At 45.1% G+C, this 22985-nt stretch overlaps 1 protein-coding gene and 1 pseudogene across 1 annotated transcript in view; one reads left to right on the top strand and one right to left on the bottom strand.

Annotated features, from left to right (window-relative positions):
* The window catches only part of LOC104672666 (zinc finger protein 28-like), a 37199-nt gene extending 14473 nt beyond the window's left edge, over positions 1-22726 (top strand). Inside the window, exons 3-7 of the mRNA XM_010376507.2 lie at positions 5819-6098; positions 7651-7784; positions 9536-9623; positions 12489-12615; positions 19922-22726. Of these exons, the coding sequence (XP_010374809.2) occupies positions 9609-9623; positions 12489-12615; positions 19922-22281 (2502 nt within the window). The 5' untranslated portion in view covers positions 5819-6098; positions 7651-7784; positions 9536-9608 and the 3' untranslated portion in view covers positions 22282-22726. The remainder of the gene's footprint in view (positions 1-5818; positions 6099-7650; positions 7785-9535; positions 9624-12488; positions 12616-19921) is intronic.
* On the bottom strand, positions 1541-2233 carry LOC115900697 (annotated as a pseudogene).
* Positions 22727-22985: the final 259 nt, after the last annotated feature.

The following is a 22985-nucleotide window of genomic DNA, read 5'->3' as shown; positions in this document are numbered from 1 at the left end:
CTTCAGCCAGAGGACAGTGACTTGACTCATTAGTTGTGGATCCCCCCTTCCCTTTTCATGGATGGGGTGGGGAGTGGGGGAGTGAAGTAGGGTAAGATGCGACTGAGTCTCTGTTACTACATCAAACCTGCATAAAAGGAATATTAAAAGTGCATTTGTCCTCTTTTTTAAAATAAGTTTCTTTTTTTCTAGTTCCTCTCATTTCATTAGTTGCTTTTTATTTTGTAATTTTAATTTTTTTTTTTTTGAGTCATTCTTATTGTTGCCCAGGCTGGAGTGCAGTGGCCAGATCACAGCTCACTGCAGCTGCAATCTCCTGGGCTCAAGTGATTTTCCCACCTCAGTCTCTGGAGTAGTTGGGACCACAGGCGCACCCAAGCAGGCCCGCTTAACGTTTGTATTATTAATATTAATATTATTATTATGGTCTCTTTGTCACCCTGGCTGGAGTGCAGTGGAACGATCCTGACTCACTGCAATCTCTGCCTCCCAGGGCCGAGCCATTCTCCTGCCTCAGCCTCCCGAGTACCTGGAATTACAGGCATGCATCAACACACTAGGCTAATTTTTTTTTTTTTTTTTTTTGAGACGGAGTCTCCCTCTGTCGCCCGGGCTGGAGTGCAGTGGCTGGATCTCAGCTCACTGCAAGCTCCGCCTCCCAGGTTCATGCCATTCTCCTGCCTCAGCTTCCCAAGTAGCTGGGACTACAGGCGCCGCCACCTCGCCCAGCTAGTTTTTTGTATTTTTTAGTAGAGACGGGGTTTCACCGTGTTAGCCAGGATGGTCTCAATCTCCTGACTTCGTGATCCACCCATCTCAGCCTCCCAAAGTGCTGGGATTACAGGCTTGAGCCACCGCACCCGGCCTTAATTTTTGTATTTTTAGTAGAGATGGTGTTTCTCCATGTTTGCCAGGCTGGTCTCGAACTCGTGATCTCAAGCATTCTGCCCCCCTTAGCCTTACAAAGTACTGAGATTACAGGCATGAGCCACTTAGCGTGGCCAGATAATTGTGTTTTTTCTAGATGCCGGATTTTGCCACGTTGTCCAGGCTGGTTTTGAACTCCTAAGCTCAAGCGATCCACCTGTATCAGACTCTCAAACTGATGGGATTACAGACATAAGCCACAACATGCAGCCTGTTTTTTATTTAAAAAAAAAAAAAACTGAATTAAGTTTTGGTAGAATTTTTTTTGAGACCGATTCTTGCTGTCATCCAGGCTGGAGTGCAGTGGTGCGATCTCGGCTCACTGCAACCTCTGCATCCTGTGATCAAGTAATTCTCCTGCCTTACCCACTTGAGTATCTGGGATTATAGGTGTGCACCACCTCACCAGGCAAATTTTTCTTTTTTTGTTTCATTTTGGTTTGAGACTGAGTTTTGCTTTTGTTGCTGAGGCTAGAGTGCAATGGCATGATCGTGGCTCACTGTAACCTCCACCTCCTGGGTTCTAGCAATTCTCCTGCCTCAACCTCCCTAGTAGCTGGGACTACAGGCACATGCTGCAGAGCTTCTTTACTTTTTATTCTGCTGTTCTCTATTACCCTGCGTGTGCAAAGTCTATAGTGTCAGATTATCACAAAACAACTGCGTGTTAAGTGTAGAGTCCTTATAGCTTTCTCCACCCAGCATATCCAGTTCTGCAATGCATCATCCAAAGCTGCCTTTGCCAACCTGAGGCACGGTCGGGGGAATTAAGAATTTCCTAGTAGAATATAAAACAATCGAGAGCAAGACCTAAGCAGATAGGACGCGTTGGTGGAAGTTCTGTCAATGCAGTATCACTAGCAGCTTTATCAGCCACTAGACTATTCTCCGCAGCCTCCTTCCTGTCATTTCCTGTGGCAAATTCTGCCAGATACCTGTGTAGTCCCCTTTCATTTTATAATAGAAAACCTTGGACTCGCCAGTATTAGCTGCTGGAATAAGGGGTTTGTCCAGCACATCCAGAATGTCACAACAGATTAATGTTAGCTCAGTCTCAAATATTTGCGAATACCCCCAAATCATTCCTAGGCTGTCTTCTCCTCCCTTGCTTTCTTCTTCCTGTTCAATGCAGCTGCTTATTCTCCAGGAGGCCCTTATAGCTCCAATCACATTCTTACATGCAATAGAGAGAAGGTTTCTTTCTCCAACAGTCAGCTCCACATCCATCTTTGCTGCTTTTTCCATGGTATCACTCAGCCTGCTTGGTCCACTTCGCCTAGTGCACCAGATCCTCTTGATCACCCATAGTGGCGGCAGCTCCAGCAGGGTCTGCACTGCGAATGGAAGTGGATAGTGTCTCCAGACTTCCTTTCTTTTCTTTCTTTTCTTTTTTTTTCTTTTCTTTCCTTTTTTTTTTTTTTTTTTTTTTTTTTTTGAGACGGAGTCTCGCTCTGTCGCCCAGGCTGGAGTGCAGTGGCCGGATCTCAACTCACTGCAAGCTCCGCCTCCCGGGTTTACGCCATTCTCCTGCCTCAGCCTCCCGAGTAGCTGGGACTACAGGCGCCCGCCACCTCACCCGGCTAGTTTTTTTGTATTTTTTTAGTAGAGACGGGGTTTCACCATGTTAGCCAGGATGGTCTCAATCTCCTGACCTCGTGATCCGCCCGTCTCGGCCTCCCAAAGTGCTGGGATTACAGGCTTGAGCCACCGTGCCCGGCCTTCTTTCCTTTTTTAAACAGAGTCATGCTCTGCCGCCCAGGCTGGAGTGCAGTGGTGCGATCTCAGCTCACTGTAGCCTCTCTCTCCCGGGTTCAAGCAATTCTCCTGCCTCAGCTTCCCCAGTAGCTGGGACTCCAACAGGCGTGTGCTGCCATACCGAGCTAATTTTTGCTTTTTTTTTTTTGAGATGGAGTCTTGCTCTGTCGCCCAGGCTGGAGTGCAGTGGTGTGATCTTGGCTCACTGCAACCTCTGCCTCCCGGGTTCAAGCAATTCTCCTGCCTCAGCCTCCCGAGTAGCTGGGACTACAGGCATGTTCCACCACGCCCAGCTAATTGTTTGTATTTTTAGTAGAGACAGGGTTTCACCGTGTTAGCCAGGATGGTCTCCATCTCCTAACCTCATGATCCACCCACCTCAGCCTCCCGAAGTGATGGGATTACAGGCATGAGCCACCATGCCCGGCCAATTTTTGTATTTTTAATAGAGATGGGGTTTCACCATGTTGGCCAGGATGGTCTTCATCTCCTGATCTTGTGATCCACCTGCCTTAGCCTCCCAAAGTGCTGGGATGACAAGCATGAGCCACTGCACCTGGCCTTAATTAGAAATTTAAATGGATTCCAGTCCTCCCAAAATTAAAAAAAAAAAAAAAAAAGCAAAAGAAGAGCAAAGACAGTGGATTAGACTCAAATCACCTTGAACATTATCATCTCACAGCTTTAACTCACCTACACGGCTCCATGTCCCCTGCAGGCCTCTCCTCTGAGCTCTACAATCCTGTGTCCAGTTGTCTGCTCAGCTCCCTGCTGGGACATCAAACAGGCATCTCCACCTTCCTGTGTCCATAAGTGACTTCCTAAACCCCTAAACACATTCCCATACTATCGTACGTGTCTCAGATGAGGGTGACAATTTACTTCTGGAAGTTTAGCCAAACTTGACAGCATGTATTTTAAGTATGGGGGATAAATTACATTATTTGTAAGTGTTGTAGTTTATACCGTAAAGAGAAATTTGCATGTATACATAAAAGGAGTGAGAAAATACATCATTTCCAAAATTCTTTTGAGGTGTGGGGGAAAAATGTTTTAAGACCTCATCCCTATGGATCTGTGCTCCCAGGACCCCTCTGACCTCATCTCCTGCCTGCGTCCTCCTCGCTTTCTCTGCTCCCGCCATGAGACGGAATCTCATTCTGTCTCCCAGGCTAAAGTACAGTGGCATGATCTCAGTGCATTACAAGAAAGTAGTGTCTCCATAATTGTGCTTAGAACTCTGTGGTGCATGAGTGGATAAACTGTTGAACAGGAACCTAGGAGAGCTACAATGACAAAGCTCAAGTCCATTAAAACTAGCAAGATGTATTCCTTACTGCTCACACATGAATCATGACTGTAAGATGTTTACAGTTAAGGAAAGCAGCTTAGTAGTACCTGCAGGGACAAACTTCTAAAGAAACACAATGTCCACATGACCCAATATCCCATGACAATGTATGCTTCTAAGATAATTACAGTCATGCTTTCAAGTACCCCCACGCTAAAATACCAAGGATAGCTTTTCTTTTCTTTTTTTCCTTTTTAATGTAGTTTCACTCTTGTCATCCAGGCTGGAATGCAGTGGCACAGTCTCAGCTCACTGCAACCTCCGCCTTCCGGGTTCAAGCGAGTCTCCTGCCTCAGCATCCTGAGAAGCTAGGATTACAATCATGTGCCACCACGCCCGGCTAACTGTTGCATTTTCAGTAAAGATGGGGTTTCACCATGTTGGCAAAACTGGTCTCGAACTCTTGACCTCAAGTGATCCCTCTGCCTCGGCCCTCCAAAGTGCCAGGATTACAGGTGTGAGTCACCGCGACCGACCAAGGATAGCCTTAAATTGACAAAGTAATAAGTTTTTGTAACACTGTCAGTCCACTGGCAGGTAGGCATACCTTAGTTTTTACCTAAGCGCCTATGTAAGAAAAACTTAAAGAGTAGGTGTTCCCTTCGTTTTTGAGGATGCCCTACTGTGTAACTGGTAGCTTGTTTTTTGTTTGTTTGTTTTGTTTTTTGAGACAGAGTCTTGCTCAGGTATGAGCCACTGTGTCCAGCTGTATTTATTATTATTATTATTTATTGTTTCTTTTTGAGACGGAGTTTCACTCTTGTTGCCCAGGCTGGAGTGTAATGGTGCAATCTTGGCTCACTGCAACCTCCATTTCCTGGGCTCAAGCGATTCTTTTCCCTCAGACTCCCGAATAGCTGGGAATATAGGCGCACACCACCACGCCAGGCTAATTTTTGTATTTATAGGAGAGACGGGGTTTCTCCATATTGGTCAGGTTGGTCTCGAACTTACAACTTCAGGTCACCTGCCCTCCTTAGTAATAGATCTGTATTACAAATGTGCTGGCACAACTAACTGGATGTTCACAGGGAAAAGAGTAATGTATCCCTATCTCACAAAAGCAAAATTTTATTTTAAAAGTTAAAAAAAAAAAAAAAAAAGGCCGGGTGTGGTGGCTTATGCCTGTAATCCCAGCACTTTGGCAGGTTGAGGCGGGTGGATCACGAGGTCAAGAGATCGAAACAATCCTGGCCAATATGGTGAAACCCCGTATCTACTAAAAATACAAAAAATTAGCCGGGCATGGTGACAGGCGCCTGTAATCCCAATTACTAGGGAGGCTGAGGCAGGAGAATTGCTCGAACCCGGGAGGTGGAGGTTGCAGTGAGCTGAGATCGCGCCATTGCACTCCAGCCTGGGCAAAAAGAGCGAAACTCCGTCTCAAAAAAAAAAAAAAAAAGACGAGGAATGGAGCCCCGCGGGAGGGGGTATTACTTTGTCTCCCAGGCTGGCCTGGACCCCTAGGCTGAGCAATCCTCCCGCCGCTGCTTCCTGAGTAGCTGGGACCTCAGGTTCCCACCTCTGCTCCCACATTCTTGCTGTGTTTAAGCAGCAGGTGGTGACCTCACTCCTCCATGGCCTAAGCACTCCGTCCCGCACCCCAGGCAAAGGCCCTAGGGAAGTATCTGAAACTGAGCACAGGGTGGACTCTGCCTCCCGGGTGAATGGAGAATAGAAAGGGAGAGGACTTCTATTCTGTTCTGTGGGCCGTCAGCATGAAAATGTACGTTTCGACCAGGCAGGGCTTTGAATTTTACGTTCTAGTTTGCATCCTTTTTCCAGACAATTCCAGGGCTTTGGAATCACGCTTCAGCCTTCCTGGCCGCTCTCACCTCCAAAACAGGCGCTGGGAGAGAGGCTGAGAGAAGCACGGGTCCCTCTTCGACCCCGTACTCTGCGGGTAGTAAAGGGCAAGGTCTCTCCGCCTTACGCCCCGCCCCTACCTCGCTCAGGCCCCGCCCACCTCCTCGTTGGCTCCACCCAGGCCTGGTTTCTGTCCTGCGCGCGCAAATTCACGCAGACCAGGAAGCAGATCATGTGGAGTGAAAGTCACGCCGCCGCGGTGAGTTTTGTTCTGTGTTGTATTAAGTCAGCTCTCCCCGGGTCCCGGCACCTGGAACGTGGGGTCCCCGTAGACCTGGAAGTTCTACCCCTTCTTCCTTCACCTAGAGCAAACGCAGACGTTCTCCTGGGAATCCAGAAGCCGCTTGTTTTTGGTTTAAAGTCGCCCTAAGGGTGGTCCCCTTACCGGTCTTTCTGCTATAGGGCAATGTATACACTTCCTGTCGCGTAGTTTTCCTGCTCAAAACCGTTTTTTGACACCTTTTGCACTGCGCTTTTTAAAGTCCTCACCCCGAGAGGTAAATTCCCACCCTGCGTGCCTCCCAGACTCACCCTCATCGGTCCCTGGAGCACAGCGCCGCGACCCCAGTCCCTGGGAGGCCGCGTTCTCTGCCTGATCCTGCGGATCCCAGCCTTGTCCGAAGGTGTCGTCGCCCCCCACCTCCCTCCTCATGCTGGGCCCTGCTGCTCCCCAGGTGTCGCCTCCACAGTCACCGCTTTCTCTGAGCCCGCATTGGGGACGTGCCCGGTGCCTGTACTGTGACACGGGGTGTTCTTGCCTGCCCAGCTCCAGCCCTTGGAAAATGCGCTTCTCCGGGATGCAGGCGTTTTACTCCAAACCCTCATGTCATTGTGTGGGCCAAAGGGATCAGGAGACAGAGAGGGACTGAGAGAGCAGTAGAAAACCTGAGACAGAAAAGAAGAATGAGAAAGACACAAAACAGATGGCAAAGTAGAGGATGGTGAGGGATTTGCCAAGAGACAGCAAAATTGAAAAAGAAAATATAAGAAAGCAGGAGGAGAAAAGCAGCTGGAGAAATGTAGAGAAAAGCTAGATGTACAGAGAAATGAAGGACAGACAGCAAGGTACGGAGAGGGGCAGAAATGTGTAGGCTCATCAGCGTGAGGAAGAGGAGGAGGGATTTGGAGCCAGGGCAAACAGAGCAGAGTGGTGCTGGTGGCAGAAAGAACAACAGGAGAACCACAGTAGGGAGGACACCTGGGGATCTGGGGTGCCAGAGAGGGGCCACGGGGTTACAACAGGGAAGAGAGAATTTAACAGAGAGCAGAGGAGGCACAGAGATGGGAGAAGAGGCGGAAATCTATTTGAGGATGATCGAAAGATTGGGGAGAAGGAGCAAAGGAGCAACAGAGGTTAAATAAGTTGCGAGGATGGAGTCCGGGTAATTTTTGTATTTTAGTAGAGACAGGGTTTCACCATGTTGGCCAAGCTGGTCTCGAACTCCTGACCTCAGGTGATCCACCCACCTTGACCTCCCAGAGTGCTGGAATTACAGGTGATGGCAGCTGTCCACCCACATATTCTTGATTGAAGAAATTTGCTTATGTCTTAGTTCTTTTTTCTAATTTTGTAAATTTTTTTGAGATGTAGTCTTGCTCTGTCGCCCAGGCTGGAGTGCAGTGGAGCAATCTCTGCTCACTGCAAGCTCTGCCTCCCGGGTTCACACCATTCTCCTGCCTCAGCCCCCCCGAGTAGCTGGGACTACAGGCGCCCACCACCACACCTGGCTAATTTTTTCTATTTTTAGTAGAGACGGAATTTCACTGCGTCAGCCAGGATGAACACTTCTGCATTTTATAAATGTTACTGAGATTTCCTTGTAAGAAAGAATTCAATGTTGGGAGTCAGTTTCATCAGAACATTTCAAAAGAATCTTTAGCCCAGGTATGTGAAAGATGTTTCTCCAATTTTAAGGATGGGATGATAAGACCAAACCTTCCCATTAGCCCTTCCAGGCCCCCATGTAAGAATTCAGGCACCTTCTCACTCATCTCAGACCTTCTCAGGGTAACATGGTGAAAATGGTTCCCACTCTGAGCCCCAGTGAGCCTCCCTGCAGCTTGATGATGAAGGGCTAGACTAGAAAAGCTCAACGGGAGGTTGACCAGGAGTGATCCTGACCCCTGAAATCATTGGCAAAATAGAGTGCGGGTCTGGGTGTGGCTTTTCTTCTGGGATAGAGGAGTGCCCACTTGTAATTAGAATTTTCAATAAGATGCAGTGCCCCAAAAAGGAAAAAAAAAAAAAAAAAGCAGAAGAATGGAAGAAACAGAGTTATACCCTCAGAAACAGAGAGCATATTCGGAGGCCTTTTTCTGTACGAGGATATCACAGCTACATCTAAAGCAGGTCATGTCAGTCCCTGGCAGGGAACCCTCTACCGGCTTCCCGGGTTCCCTAGGACAAAAGCCCAACTCCTCACTGTGGCTCCACAGCCATGTGTCCAGGGCCCCTGCCAGTGTCCAGCCTCCTCCTGGGAGCTTGCCCTCATCTCCTGACTCCCTCTGCTCCGTCACATTTGCTTTTCTCTTTTCCCAAACTCCAAAACCCTTCGTGTCCCAGGTCACTGTCCCTGCTCTTATTCTATGTTTCTAAATGAAGATGGCACTGTCCCTTTCTCCTTCAGGTCTAGGCTCAGAGATGCCTCCCATGGCCTCCCACCCACATCTGAAGTTCCCTCTGCCTGTCAGTCTCTATCACATTACTGAGGTTTTCTTATCTCTGTGTCAATCTCATCAGAAATGCGCCTTTTTATTTTGTTTTTATTTTATTTTTTTATTTTTCAAACAGAGTCTCACTCCGTCCTCCAGGCTGTGAGTGCAGTCTTGTGATCTTGGCTCACTGCAACCTCTGTCTCCTGGGTTCAAGTGATTCTTGTGCCTCAGCCTCCCAAGTAGCTGAGATTGCAGGTGTGTGCCTCCACACCCAGCTAATTATTGTATTTGTATTTTATTTTATTTTATTTTTGAGTCTTACTCTGTCACCCAGGCAGGAGTGCAATGGCGCATTCTCGGTTCACTACGAACTCCATTCCTCAGGTTCAAGTGATTTTCCTACCTCAGCCTCCCATGTAACTGGGATTACAGATGCCCACCAAGCCTGGCTACTTTTTGTATTTTTAGTAGAGATGTGGTTTCATCATGTTGGCCAGGCTTGTCTCAAACTCCTGACCTCAAGTAATCCACCCACCTCAGCCTTTCAGAGTGCTAGTATTACAGACATGAGCCATGGCCCCCAACCCAATTTTTGTATTTTTAGTAGAGACAGGGGTTCACCATGCTGGCCAGGCTTGTCTCAAACACCTGAGCTCAAGTTATTTTTCCACCTCAGCTTCCTAAGTAGCTGGGACCACAGACACACAGACGTGCACCACCATACATGGCTAAGCTTTTGTATTTTTGGTAGAGTTTTCCTGAAGAGGAGCTCATCCCAGCCCAGCTCCCCACTGCTGCAGTGTGTGTGGGGGGGCTTCTCCAGGAGGGGAGTTTTCCTGTAGGAATTTTTTGTTCCTGGTGTAGTGGACAGCAGAGGGGACCGTATTTCCTCAGAGTGAGGTGTCCTTTGTATGTGGTGTTGTGTTTCAGGGAGTGGGTGTGTTGGTTGTAAGCAATAAACAACATATTTTTAACATTCAGGATTGACTTCTAAAGACTCTTGGTCCATGAGGAAGAAACCCAGAAGAGGAAGAGGAAAGCAGAGGAGTCAGGGATGGCTCCTCCTCAGGTGAGATGATATTCTCGGTGGATTGTTCTGTCTCCTTCCTTTCAGAAACGCTGGGCCTTGGAGTTGGGAATCTTCTCTGAGTCTGAAGAGTCCTGCCTGACAGGTTTGCTCACACTCACCCATGCCTTCCCTCAGTCCCTCTCATCTCGCTTAGATTCTGTCTCTTGTGACCCAGTGACATGAATTTGGGAAGAGGCTGCACTGGGCATGGGCCTGGGAAGGGCTCACACCAGACATGGATGGAGACGGGGTGAGGGTCCCATGGTGTCAGTGCTGTTGGGCAGCAGGGATTGTTCAGGGGCCACATCTGGATGCACTGGCAGCTCTCTGTGGACCAGGATTAGAGCAGCTGCCAATGGAAGTCACCTATTAATGTGCACAAAGAACGTGGTAAATTCTAGAAAAGAAGACCAATAAGGGAAAATCTTTTCTCCCTGATTTTATACTACATTTTTAGATAATTGAGTGACTGTGTTTCTGACTCCAAAAATCTTATTAATTACAATGGAAGGTTCATACATAGACATGAATAGTACATGAATGATTCCTTCATTATTTTAAGAATATGAAATCAACATAAATAACAGCAGGAGATTCATTAAACCATTCTTAGCACATTTAGCTCATGAAGACTGTGGTGTTACTGTGGAGAGGCTTGCGAAACAGGTGTTTTTTGTAAAAATGGTTACAATTTTTCTCAAATATGGGAGTAGAGTATTTCTTTTTTATCCTAGAGGATAAAGCCGTATTCTCATTCCATCTATTATTATTATTATTTCTTCTGAAACAGTCTTGCTCTGTTGCCCAGGCTGCAGTGCAGTGGCATGATCTCAACTTACTGCAACCTCTGCCTCGCAGATTGAAGCGATTCTCCTGCCTCAGCCCACCTAGTAGCTGGGTTTATAGGTGTGGGCCACCATACCTGGCTAATTTTTTTTGCTTGGCCAAATATTGCTACTTTTTATATTTTTAAAACCTTTACATGTATAAATATATATATACACATACACACACATCTATCTATATATATATATATAATACATATAAACTGACACATATATATTTTGAAAATCTGGGGAAAATGACAACCCTTTTTATTAACATCTAATTTCTTGTGAGTCTTTGTAGGTTTTATTATTTTTTGGACATATATACACAAAGTAGATTTTCATACTTTGAGTAAGTATGTTTTCGTCTATTTTATTTTCTTTTGAGATAAGGTCTCACTCTGTTGTCCAGGCTGGAGTGCAGTGACATGATCTTAGCTCGCTGCAACCTCTACCCTCAAGCTCAAGCCATCCCCCAACCTCTGCCTCTGAGGTAGCTTGGTACCACATGTGGGTACCACCATGCCTGGTTAATTTTTTTTTTTTTTTTTTTTTTTTGAGACGGTGTCTTACTGGAGTGCAGTGTTGTGATCTCAGCTCACTGCAACCTCTGCTTTCCTGGTTCAAGCAATTCTCCTGCCTCAGCCTCCTGAGTAGCTGGGAATACAGGCAAGTTCCACCTTGCCAGGATAATTTTTTGGTATTTTCAGTAGAGATGTGGTTTCACCTTGTTAGCCACGATGGTCTCAATTTCCTAACCTCATGATCTACCCACTTCACCCTCCCACAGTGTTGAAATTACAGGCATGAGCCACCTCGCCCCTCCTTTTTTTTTTTTTTTTTTTTTTTTTGAGGCAAATTATTAGTTTCCCAGGCTGGAGTGCAGTGGCACGAACTTGGATCACTGCAACCTCTGCCTCCCATGTTCAAGCGATTCTTCTGTTTTGGCCTCCCGAGTAGCTGGGATTATAGTCAAGTGCCATCACCCCTGGGTAATTTTTTTTTTTTTTTTTTTTTTTTTTTTTTTTTTTTTTTTTTTTGAGAAGGAGTCTCGCTCTGTCACCCAGGCTGGAGTGCAGTGGCCAGATCTCAGCTCACTACAAACTCCGCCTCCCGGGTTTACGCCATTCTCCTGCCTCAGCCTCCCGAGTAGCTGGGACTACAGGCGCCCGCCACCTCGCCCGGCTAGTTTTTTGTATTTATTTTAGTAGAGACGGGGTTTCACCGTGTTAGCCAGGATGGTCTCGATCTCCTGACCTCGTGATCCGCCCGCCTCGGCCTCCCAAAGTGCTGGGATTACAGGCTTGAGCCACCGCGCCCGGCCCTGGGTAATTTTTTTGTATGTTTAGGAGAGACAGTGTTTCACCATTTTGGCCATGCTGGTCTTGAACTCCTGACCTCAGGTGATCCGCCTGCTTCAGCCTCACAGAGTGCTGGGGTTACAGGCATGAGCCACCATGCCCAGCCCCACCAATTATTATTAAATATATATTGTTATATTTAAACATCACATGATGTATATATTTGTTTTTTGGTAACACCCCAAGCAAAGCTGCAGCTTAGGTCCTTGTCCATACAGCATCTCCTTTCCCTATGACATCCTCCACCCTCTTTCCAACCTCACTGGGGAGCCCTATTGTCAGTTTTGTGCTGGGATTACAGGCATGTGTCATTGCACCCGCCCTAAATTTTACTGTGGATGTTGTCATCTTCGAAGACATCAGTCGTGCTCTCTCATCTACATAATGAATGTTACTTGGTGTGTCAATAAAAGTTTCAAACATTTCTCTAAAAGGAACCCTATGTTGATTTTTTATTTATTTCTTGTGTTTTTCACAAACATAAGAAATTCATACTGAGAGTGTGTCTTGACGTCTTCTCAAAGTGTAATAAAGACATCATGTGGTGAAAAATCCCTTACTTGAATTTGTCAGAACCTTCACTACAACTAAATCCATGCTTTCCCTTCTCTTCTCATTTTCTGTAAAGATAAGAACTCCTCCCATAGCCATTTCCTTAAAATGTGTTTTCATTTCAGGGTCTACTGACATTCAGGGATGTGGCCATAGAATTCTCTCAGGAGGAGTGGAAATGCCTGGACCCTGCTCAGAGGACTCTGTACAGAGATGTGATGTTGGAGAATTATAGGAACCTGGTCTCCCTGGGTGAGGATAACTTCCCTCCAGAAGTGGGGATGTGCCCTTGTGTGTCTTTGCATTTTCTCTTGTTGCCTCTTGGGAGTCACATCCTTGCTTGACTAAAATGGAAGCCGTATTGATTTTGGAATGAAAAGCTTCATGATGTAGCATCTGGACTTTCACTGTCCCATTTGTTTAGATCTTCTGCATTCTTCATGATACCTCAGTGAGGTTTCCAGGACTAAAGTAGGCATAAAAGCTTAGGGAAGGCTGGCACTTTGGGAGGCTGAGGCACGTGGATCACTACAGGTCAGGAGTTCGAGACCAGCCTGGCCAAGATGGAGAAACCCCGTCTCTATTAAAAATACAAAAATTAGCCAGTCATCGTGGCACATGCATGTCATCCCAGCTCCTAGAAAGGCTGAGGAAAGAAAATCACTTGAAGCCAGGAGGTCAAGGTTGCAGTGAGCAGAGAACACACCACTGCACTCCAGCCTGGGCAACAGAGCAAGACTCTCTTAAAGAAACAAAAACAAAAATAAAACCTTACAGTAGACTTTAAACATCTCCAGTTTCCTGTCTGCTTCTCCTGTGCTTTTGATTCAGTAGTTTTTGGAGGAGAGCTCCATGTCCACATATTACATATTACAATACTCCCCAAGCATTCAGAAGGAGTCAGAGGAGGAATTTGTAAAACCTTTTCCTAGATCATCTGCAGTGTCTTCTTTCCTACAGAAACATAGGGCTGGGACTCCAGAAAAGCTCCAGCACATCATGGTCATTTCTTTTTATAAGCAGGAATCTCTGACCTGTTAAGCCTGTTAAACAGGATTCTCCACATCAGAGCAAGGGAAAGAGCCCTGGACCATGGAGAGTGAAGTGAAAATAGCAAGAAATTCCAGCTGGGTGGGAATGTATTACAGGTGTAAAGGCAGGTAAGAGCTCAGATGGGCAGAGTGGAAGCTCCACCTTCCAATAGTGTGTGGGGAAACGCTCTGCAAATGGAAAAATTCTGTGGGAAAAGGAAAGTTTAAATCCTTACATCTCTGAAAGGACATCTTTCTTTGCCCTCACTTGCCCTTCTGCTGTTGCCCTGCCCTGCCCTGCCCTGCCCGTCCCTTTTCTTCCCTTCCCTTCCCGTCCCTTTTCTTCCCTTTCCTCTCTTTCTTTCTTAGAAGGAGTCTCGCTCCATCTTCCAGGCTGGAGTGCAGTGGCCCGATCTCTGCTCACTGCAAGCTCCTCCTCCCAGGTTCACGCCATTCTCCTGCCCCAGCCTCCTGAGTAACTGGGATTACAGGCGCCCGCCAATAGACCTGGCTAAGTTTTTGTATTTTTAGTAGAGACGGGGTTTCATCATGTTAGCCGTGTGCTCTCAGTCTGCTGACCTGGTGATCCTTCCACCTGGGCCTCCCAAAGTGCTGGGATTACAGGCGTGAGCCACCGCACCTGGCCTCTTTTTTTTTTTTTGATGACAGAATCTTACTTTGTCACCCAAGCTACAGTGCAGTGGTGGAATCCTGTCTAAATGCAGCCTCCACCTTCTGGGCTCAAATGTTTCTTGTGGCCCAGCTTCCTGAGTAGCTGGAACTGCAGGCGCTTATCACCATGCCCAGCTAATTTTTGTGTTTTTAGTAGAGATGGGGTTTCACCGTGTTGGCCAGGCTGGTCTCAAACTCCTCATCTCGAGTGATCCACCTGCCTCAGCTTCCCAAAGTGCTGGGATTACAGGCATGAGCCGTCATGCCCAATCATTATTATTTTACATAGTTTTGTCTTTTAGTTCTTAGTAAACATGTAAGTGGCTGAAGCATGATTCCAGGGTGAATATAACAACCACGTTAGTGTCCATCCCTTTCAGTATGCAGAAGTGAAGTGTGTTGTATAGATATTTGGGCAGAGGTTGTTGTTGCAGGTATCTTAAACATCTTAAAATATAGCATAATGATGAAACTTAAAATTTCCATAACCTGGACATGTACAGTGGCTCACGCCTATTTTCCCAGCACTTTGGGAGGACGAAGTGGGCAGATCACCTAAGGTCAGGAGTTCAAAACCATCCTGGCTAATATGTCAAAACTTCATCTCTACCAAAATTACAAAAATTAGCCAGGTACAGTGGTGGGTGGTTGTAATCCCAACTACTCAGGAGGCGGAGACAGGAGAGTTGCTTGAGGCAGGATAGTTTCTTGAACCCGTGAGGCGGAGGTTGCAGTGAGCCACGATTGCACCATTATACTCCATCGTGGGATTCAGAGTGAGACTCCACCTCAAAATAAACAAATAAATAAATAAATCTATACCCTGCAAAAACTACTTCTCTAGTAGAACTTTTTATTATTATTATTATTATTTAGTTTTATTATTTTTTTTGAGATGGAGTCTCGCTCTGTTGCCCAGACTGGAGTGCTGTGGTGCGATCTTGGCTCACTACAAGCTCCACCTCCCAGGTTCATGCCATTCTTCTGCCTCAGCCTCCCAAGTAGCTGGGACTACAGGTGCCCGCCACCACGCCCGGCTAAGTTTTTGTATTTTTAGTAGAGATGGAGTTTCACTGTGTTAGCCAGGATGGTCTCAATCTCCTGACCTTGTGATCCACCCGCCTCTGCTTCCCAAAGTGCTGGGATTACAGACATGAACCACCATGCCAGGCCTTTTTTTAAAAATTTTTGTCAGTTATTTCTGTGTATGTTGCATATCCGTTAACATATATGTACAGTATTTTTTCATACCTTTTTATTTTAAAGGATATGCAAAAAGTTTAGTTATGAAGAAAAGGGACACTTATGCCAGTTTCTGTATCTGTCCTTTTATTAATCAATTACATATTTATGAGACAGAGTTTTGCTCTTGTCACTCAGGCTGAAGTGCAGTGCTGTGATCTTGGCTCACCACAACCTCTGACTCCTGGGTTCAACCCATTCTCCTGCCTCAGCCTCCTGAGTAGCTGGAATTACAGGCATGTGCCACCACACCCAGCTAATTTTGTACTTTTAGTAGAGACAGGGTTTCTGCTTGTTCACCAGGCTTGTCTTGAACTGACCTCAGGTGATCCACTTGACTTGTCCTCCCAAAATGCTGGGATTACAGGTGTGAACCACCATGCTTGTCCTGCCTTTTTTTTTTTTTTTTAATTTACCTTTACTGGAGAACTTTATATATGTTTGTGGGTTGGAGTTACTCTTTGGCCTTCTTTCATTTCTTTTTTTGTTTGTTTGTTTGTTTGTTTGAGACGGAGTCTCGCTCTGTCGCCGGGGCTGGAGTGCAGTGGCCGGATCTCGGCTCACTGCAAGCTCCGCCTCCCGGGTTCACGCCATTCTCCTGTCTCAGCCTCTGGAGTAGCTGGGACTACAGGCGCCCGCCACCTCACCCGGCTAGTTTTTTTGTATTTTTAGTAGAGACGGGGTTTCACCGTGTTAGCCAGGATGGTCTCAATCTCCTGACCTCGTGATCCGCCCGTCTCGGCCTCCCAAAGTGCTGGGATTACAGGCTTGAGCCACCGCGCCCGGCCTTCTTTTTTTTTTTTTTTTTTTTTTAATCTTTGAGGTGGAGTCTTAGTCTGTCACCCAGGCTAAAGTGCGGTGGTATCATCTAGGCTCACTGCAACCTCCACTTCCCAGGTTCAAGCGATTCTCCTGCCTCAGCCTCCCAAGTAGCTGGGACTATAGGCGAATGCCAACATCCTGGGATAATTTTTTTGTGTTTTTTTAGTAGAGACAGGGTTTTACCTTGTTAGCCAGGATGGTCTAGATCTGACCTTGTGATCTCCAGCCTTAGCCTCCCAAAATGCTGGGATCACTGGCATGAGTCATGGCACCCGGCCTGTCTCAACGTTTTTAAAACATGTTAGTGCTAGTAGATGGCTTCAAGTATTGCAAGTTTTACAGTACTCTTAATTACCTTTGTTTAATAAGATTTGTCACCTTCAGTGATGTCGATGATGAGATGTCCCTCTTCCTGTCTCTGTCATTTCACTGTCCTGTCAGAAACAGTAGATTCCTTGAGGTCAGGAGTTTGAGAACAGTCTGGCCAGCATGGTGAAACCTTGAATGTACTAAATGCCAAAAATGGGCCAGACACAGTGGCTCACACCTGTAATCCCAGCAATTTGGGAGGCCAAGATAGGTTGATCACTTGAGGTCAGGAGTTCAAATCAAGCCTGGCCAACATGGTGAAACCCCATCTCTATTAAAACTACAAAAATCAGCTGTGCATAGTGGTGTGCACCTGTAATCCCAGCTACTTGGGCAGCTGAGGCAGGAGAATCACTTGAACCTGGGAGATGCAGGTTACAATGAGCTGAGATCACACCTCAGTGTCACCTGGGTGACAAAGGGAAACTCTAGACTAAAGAGGAAGAATCACTTGAGGTAGCAGAATCGTGCCACTACACTCCAGCCTGGGTGATAGAGCATGACTCGATCTGAAAAACAAACAAAAAGGGAAATAGCTTAAACTGGGAGGCTTCAGACACAGACATTTATTTCTCATGAATTTGGAAAGTGGGAAACCCAAGAGCAAGATGCCAGCCAAATTGGTTCCTAGTGAGAGCCTTCTTCATGGTTTAGCCCGGCCATCTTCCTCCTGTGTTTTTTTTTTTTTTTTTTGAGATGGAGTCTTGCTCTGCCACCCAGGCTGGAGTGCAGTGGCCGGCTCTCAGCTCACTGCAAGCTCTGCCTCCCAGGTTCAAGCCATTCTCCTGTCTCAGCCTCCCGAGTAGCTGGGACTACAGGCGCCCGCCTCGTTGCCCGGCTAGTTTTTTTTTGTATTATTTAGTAGAGACGGGGTTTCACCATATTAGCCAGGATGGTCTCGATCTCCTGACCTCGTGATCCGCCCGTCTCGGCCTCCCAAAGTGCTGGGATTACAGGCTTGAGCCACCGCGCCCGGCCCTCCTGTGTTTTAATACGGTGGAAAGAGGAACAGGCAATGAGCTCTTTAATATCTCTTTATAAATGCACTAGTCCTATTCACAAGTAGTCAACACCCATGACTCAGTTCTCTCAAGGTCCGCATCTGCAGGAACATCCTATTAGAGAATACCAAATCTACCGAAGCTTATTTGAAAAGTATTTATCTTATTTTATTTTTTTGTGAAGGAATATCATCCTGTCATCCAGGCTGGAGTACAGTGGCATGATCTTGGCTCACTGCAACCTCCACCTCCCGGGTTCAAACGATTCCTGCCTCAGACTCCCAAGTAGCTGGGATTACAGGCACCTGCCACCATGCCCAGCTAATTTTTTCGTATTTTTAGTAGAGATGGGCTTTCACCTTGTTGTCCAGGCTGGTCTTAACTCCTGACCTCATGATTCACCCGCCTCAGCCTGCCAAAGTTCTGGGATTACTGGTATGTGTCACAGCACCTGGTCGTTAGTCAATTCTTATTCTTTATAATGCTGTGTATTTTCTTGACCTCATATATCAGAAGGTAGTGATCTTAACATGTATTTCAGGTCTTACGTTGTGTACTGCTGGTAAGTACAAGTTTTGGCTTTTTTCTTAAGAGGGAATTGTTTAGAATTCTTCAGCCTTATAAATCTACTTATTATTTTCTTGCTTGTTTTATAATGGGTTGCAATATTTGATTAATTGATTTTTATGATTTTACAAGTGACTTTTCAGTATGTGGCATGCAATATAACTGGCACACTCTACTTGTTAATGTCACCAACTGGCGCTAGGTGCAGTGGCTCATGCCTCTAATCCCAGGACTTTGGGAAGCCAAGACATGTGGATCACCTGAGGTCAGGAGTTTGAGACCAGCCTGGCCAACATGGTGAAACCCCATCTCTACTAAAAATACAAAAATTAGTGGGCTGGGCATGGTAGCTCACACCTGTAATCCCAACACTTTGGGATGCCAGGGTGGGTGGATCACAGGGTCAAGAGATCGAGACCATCCTCACTTACATGGTGAAACCCCATCTCTATTAAAAATACAAAAAATTAGCCAGGTATGGTGGCAGGCACCTGTAGTCCTGGCTGCTTGGGAGGCTGAGGTGGGAGAATGGCATGAACCTGGGGGGCGGAGCTTGCAGTGAGCCAAGATCACGCCACTGCACTCCAGTCTGGGTGACAGAGCAAGACTCTGCCTCAAAAAAAAAAAAAAAAAAAAAATTAGGTGAGGGGCATGGTGGCAAGTGCCTGTAATCCCAGGTGCTCAGGAGGCTGAGGCAAGAGACTCACTTGAATCCAGGAGGCAGAGGTTGCAGTAAGCCAAGATCTACAGCCTGGGTGACAGTGAGACTCCATCTCAAAAAAATAAAAATACTAAAAACTGAAAAAAAAGTCACAACATGCCTGTTACTCATGGATATAGTTAATTTTGTAACAGTTATTCAGAAAAATATGGTATTAACATTTTATTTTTTTTTTGAGACAGAGTCTTACTCTGTTGCCCAGGATAGAGTGCAGTGGCATGATCTCAGCTTACCACAATCTTTGTCTCTTGAGTTCAAGTGATTATCCTGTCTCAGCCTCCCAAGTACCTAGGATTACAGGCACCTGGGACTATGACCAGCTAGTTTTTGTATTTTTAGTAGAGACGGGGTTTTGTCATGTTGGCCAGGCTGGTCGAACTCCTGACTTGAGGTGATCCGCCTGCCTAGGCCTCCCAAAGTACTGGGATTACAGGTGTGAGGCACCACCCCCTGCCTTTTTTTGCTTTTTGGGATGGAGTCTCACTTTGACACCCAGGCTGGAGTGCAGTGTGTGATGTTGGTTCACTGCAACCTTTGCATCTTGGCTTAACACGATTCTTGTACCTCAGCCTCTGGAGAAGCTGGGAATACAGGTGTGGGCCACCATACCTGGCTAATTTTTGTAATCTTTTGTTATTTTGTCAATGCCATGATTGTTTGACAACATAGAATTTCCATTGATCTTGACTATCCTTACAACAACTGGTTGTGAATTATTTACCAATATAGTATATTGTCTGGTTTTTTAGCAGTTATTTGTATATACTAAATATGCTGTAAATATCAAGAATATATATTTTTCTTTTTTGATGTGACACTGATACCCTTTTTGCACAGTGTGATACACTTTAGAGTGTCAGTGGAAAAACACTCCTTACTTTAGGCTTATGCATGTTTGTGGCCTGTCAGTGTTTTGTCAATAATATTGGAAATGGCTTCCACAGAAATGATTTGAAGTACATGGAATCACCCTTTATTTATTAAAGAATCTTACTCCTTTTGTGTTCCTAAACTTTGAAGCTCAAGTTCGGGAAGTTTAAAATAAGTATTGTTTTTTGTGTCATAGTTACATATTTCAGTACTATATACCATCTGTGCTTAATTGGAAACCTATTGGTGTTTATATTTTGCAGATATCTCTTCCAGATGCGTGATGAAGACATTGTCATCAACAGGGCAACGCAATACAGAAGTGATCCACAAAGGGACATTGCAAAGACAAGCAAGTCATCACATTGGAGAATGTTGCTTCCAGGAAATTGCAACAGATATTCATGACTTTGTTTTTCAGTGGCCAGAAGATGAAACAAATGACCATGAAGCACCCATGACAGAAATGAAAAAGTTGACAGGTAGTACAGACCGATGTGATCAAATGCTTGCTGGAAACAAGCCTATTAAAGATCAGCTTGGATCAAGCTTTCATTCGCATCTGCCTGAACTGTGTATATTTCAGCCCAAAGGGAAAATTGATAATCAAGTGGAGAAGTCTATCAACAATGCTTCCTCAGTTTCAACATCCCAAAGAATTTCTTTTAGGCCCAGAACCCACATTTCTAATAAGTATGGGAATAATTCCCTTCATTCTTCATTACTCAGAAAAAAACGGAATGTAAACATGAGAGAAAAATCTTTCCAATATGTTGAGAGCAGCAAAGCCTTCAATTGTAGCTCACCCTTTAAAAAACATCAGATCATCCATTTAGGAGAGAAACAATATAAATGTGATGTATGTGGCAAGCTCTTTAATCAGAAGCGATACCTTGCATGCCATAGTAGATGTCACATTGGTGAGAAACCTTACAAGTGTAATGAGTGCAGCAAGACCTTCAGTCACAATTCATCCCTCTTCATTCACAAAGCACTTCATACTGGAGAGAAACCTTATGAATGTGAAGAATGTGACAAAGTTTTCAGTCGCAAATCACACCTTGAAAGACATAGGAGAATTCATACTGGAGATAAATCTTACAAATGTGAAGAATGTGACAAACTTTTCAGTCACAAATCATATCTTGAAAGACATAGGAAGATGCATACTGGAGAAAAACCATATAAATGTAAGGTTTGTGACAAGGCTTTCGTGTGTAATTCATACCTGGCAATACATACTACAATTCACACTGGAGAGAAACCTTACAAGTGTATTGAATGTGGCAAGTTTTTCAATCAACGCTCAACCCTTGCCTACCATCATAGACTTCATACTGGAGAGAAACCTTACAAATGTGAAGAATGCAATAAAGTTTTCAGTCGCAAATCACACCTTGAAAGACATAGGAGAATTCATACTGGAGAGAAACCATACAAATGTAAGGTTTGTGACAAGGCTTTTGCGTGTAATTCATACTTGGCAATACATAGTATAATTCACACTGGAGAGAAACCTTACAAGTGTAATGAATGTGGCAAGTTTTTTAATCAACGATCAACCCTTGCAGGACATCGTAGAGTTCATACTGGAGAGAAACCTTACAAATGTGAAGAATGTGACAAAGATTTCAGTCGCAAATCACACCTCGAAAGACATAGGAAGATTCATACTGGAGAGAAACCATATAAATGTAAGGTTTGTGACAAGGCTTTCCAAAGGGATTCACACCTGGCACAACATCAGAGAGTTCACACTGGAGAGAAACCTTACACATGTAATGAATGTGGCAAGGTTTTCAGTATAAAAGCAAACCTTGCATGTCACCATAAACGTCATACTGGAGAGAAACCTCATAAATGTTACAAATGTGAAGAATGTGAGAAAGTTTTCAGTCGCAAATCACACCTGGAAAGACATAGGAGGATTCATACTGGAGAGAAACCATACTATTGTAAGGTTTGTGACAAGGCTTTCTGGAGTGATTCACACCTGGCACAACATCAGAGAGTTCATACTGGAGAGAAACCTTACAAGTGTAATGAGTGTGGCAAGACCTTCCATCGGATATCATCCCTTGTAAGCCATCGTAGATATCATACTGGAGAGAAACCTTACAAGTGTAATGAGTGTGGCAAGACCTTCACTAGAAATTCAGGCCTTGTAATTCATAAGGCAATTCATACTGGAGAGAAACCTTACAAGTGTAATGAGTGTGGCAAGACCTTCACTAGAAATTCAGGCCTTGTAATTCATAAGGCAATTCATACTGGAGAGAAACCTTACAAGTGTAATGAATGTGGCAAGGGTTTTAATCAACAAGGACATCTTGCACAACATCAGAGAGTTCATACTGGAAAGAAATTTTACAAGTGTAATGAGTGTGACAAGACCTTCAATCAGATGTCATTTCTTCTACACCGTCATAGACTGCATACTGGAGAGAAACCTTACAAGTGTAATGAATGTGGCATGGATTTTAATCAACAATCACACCTTGCAAGTCATCATAGACTTCATATTGCAGAGAAATTTTACAAATGTGAAGAATGTGACAAAGTTTTCAGTTGCAAATCACAGCTTGAAAGACATAGGAGAATTCATACTGGAAAGAAACCATAGAAATGTAAGGTTTGGGACAAGACTTTTGGGAGTGATTCACACCTGGCAAAACACACTAGAATTCACACTGGAGAGAAACCTTACAAGTGCAATGAATGTGGCAGAGCCTTTAGTGGGCAGTCACCACTTATTCACCATCAAGTAATCCATGGTATAGGGAAACTTGACCAATGTAATGATTGTCACAAAGTTTTCAGTAATGCTATAATCATTGCAAATCTTTGGAGAATCTGTAATGAAGACAGATCTTACAAGTGTAATAAATGTGGCAGATTTTTCAGACATCGTTCATATATTGTGGTTCATCAGCAAACTCATGCTGAAGAGAAACCTTTTGCCTGTAATCCCAGCACTTTGAGAGGCCAAGACAGGTAACTCACTGGAGGTCAGGCGTTTGAGAACAGCCTGGCCAAGAGACGTGCACCACTTTTTTCAGCCTGTCTTTTCTTTTCCTTTTTTTTTTTTTTTGATGGAGTCTTGCTCTGTCACCCTGGCTGGAGTGCATTGGCATGATCTCAGCTCACTGGAACTTCCACCTCCCAGGTTCAAGTGATTCTCCTGCCTCAGTCTCCAGAGTAGCTAGGACTAAAGTTGTGTGCCACCATACCTGGGTAATTTTTTTTATTTTTACTAGAGACTGGGTTTCACCGTGTTAGCTAGGATGGTCTTGATCATCTAACCTGATGATCCACCCGCCTCCACCT

This window comes from Rhinopithecus roxellana, chromosome 12 (genome assembly GCF_007565055.1).
Source record: "Rhinopithecus roxellana isolate Shanxi Qingling chromosome 12, ASM756505v1, whole genome shotgun sequence".
NCBI lineage: Eukaryota > Metazoa > Chordata > Mammalia > Primates > Cercopithecidae > Rhinopithecus > Rhinopithecus roxellana.
Note: the sequence above shows the minus strand (reverse complement) of the source record. Positions and strands in the feature narration are given on the sequence as shown.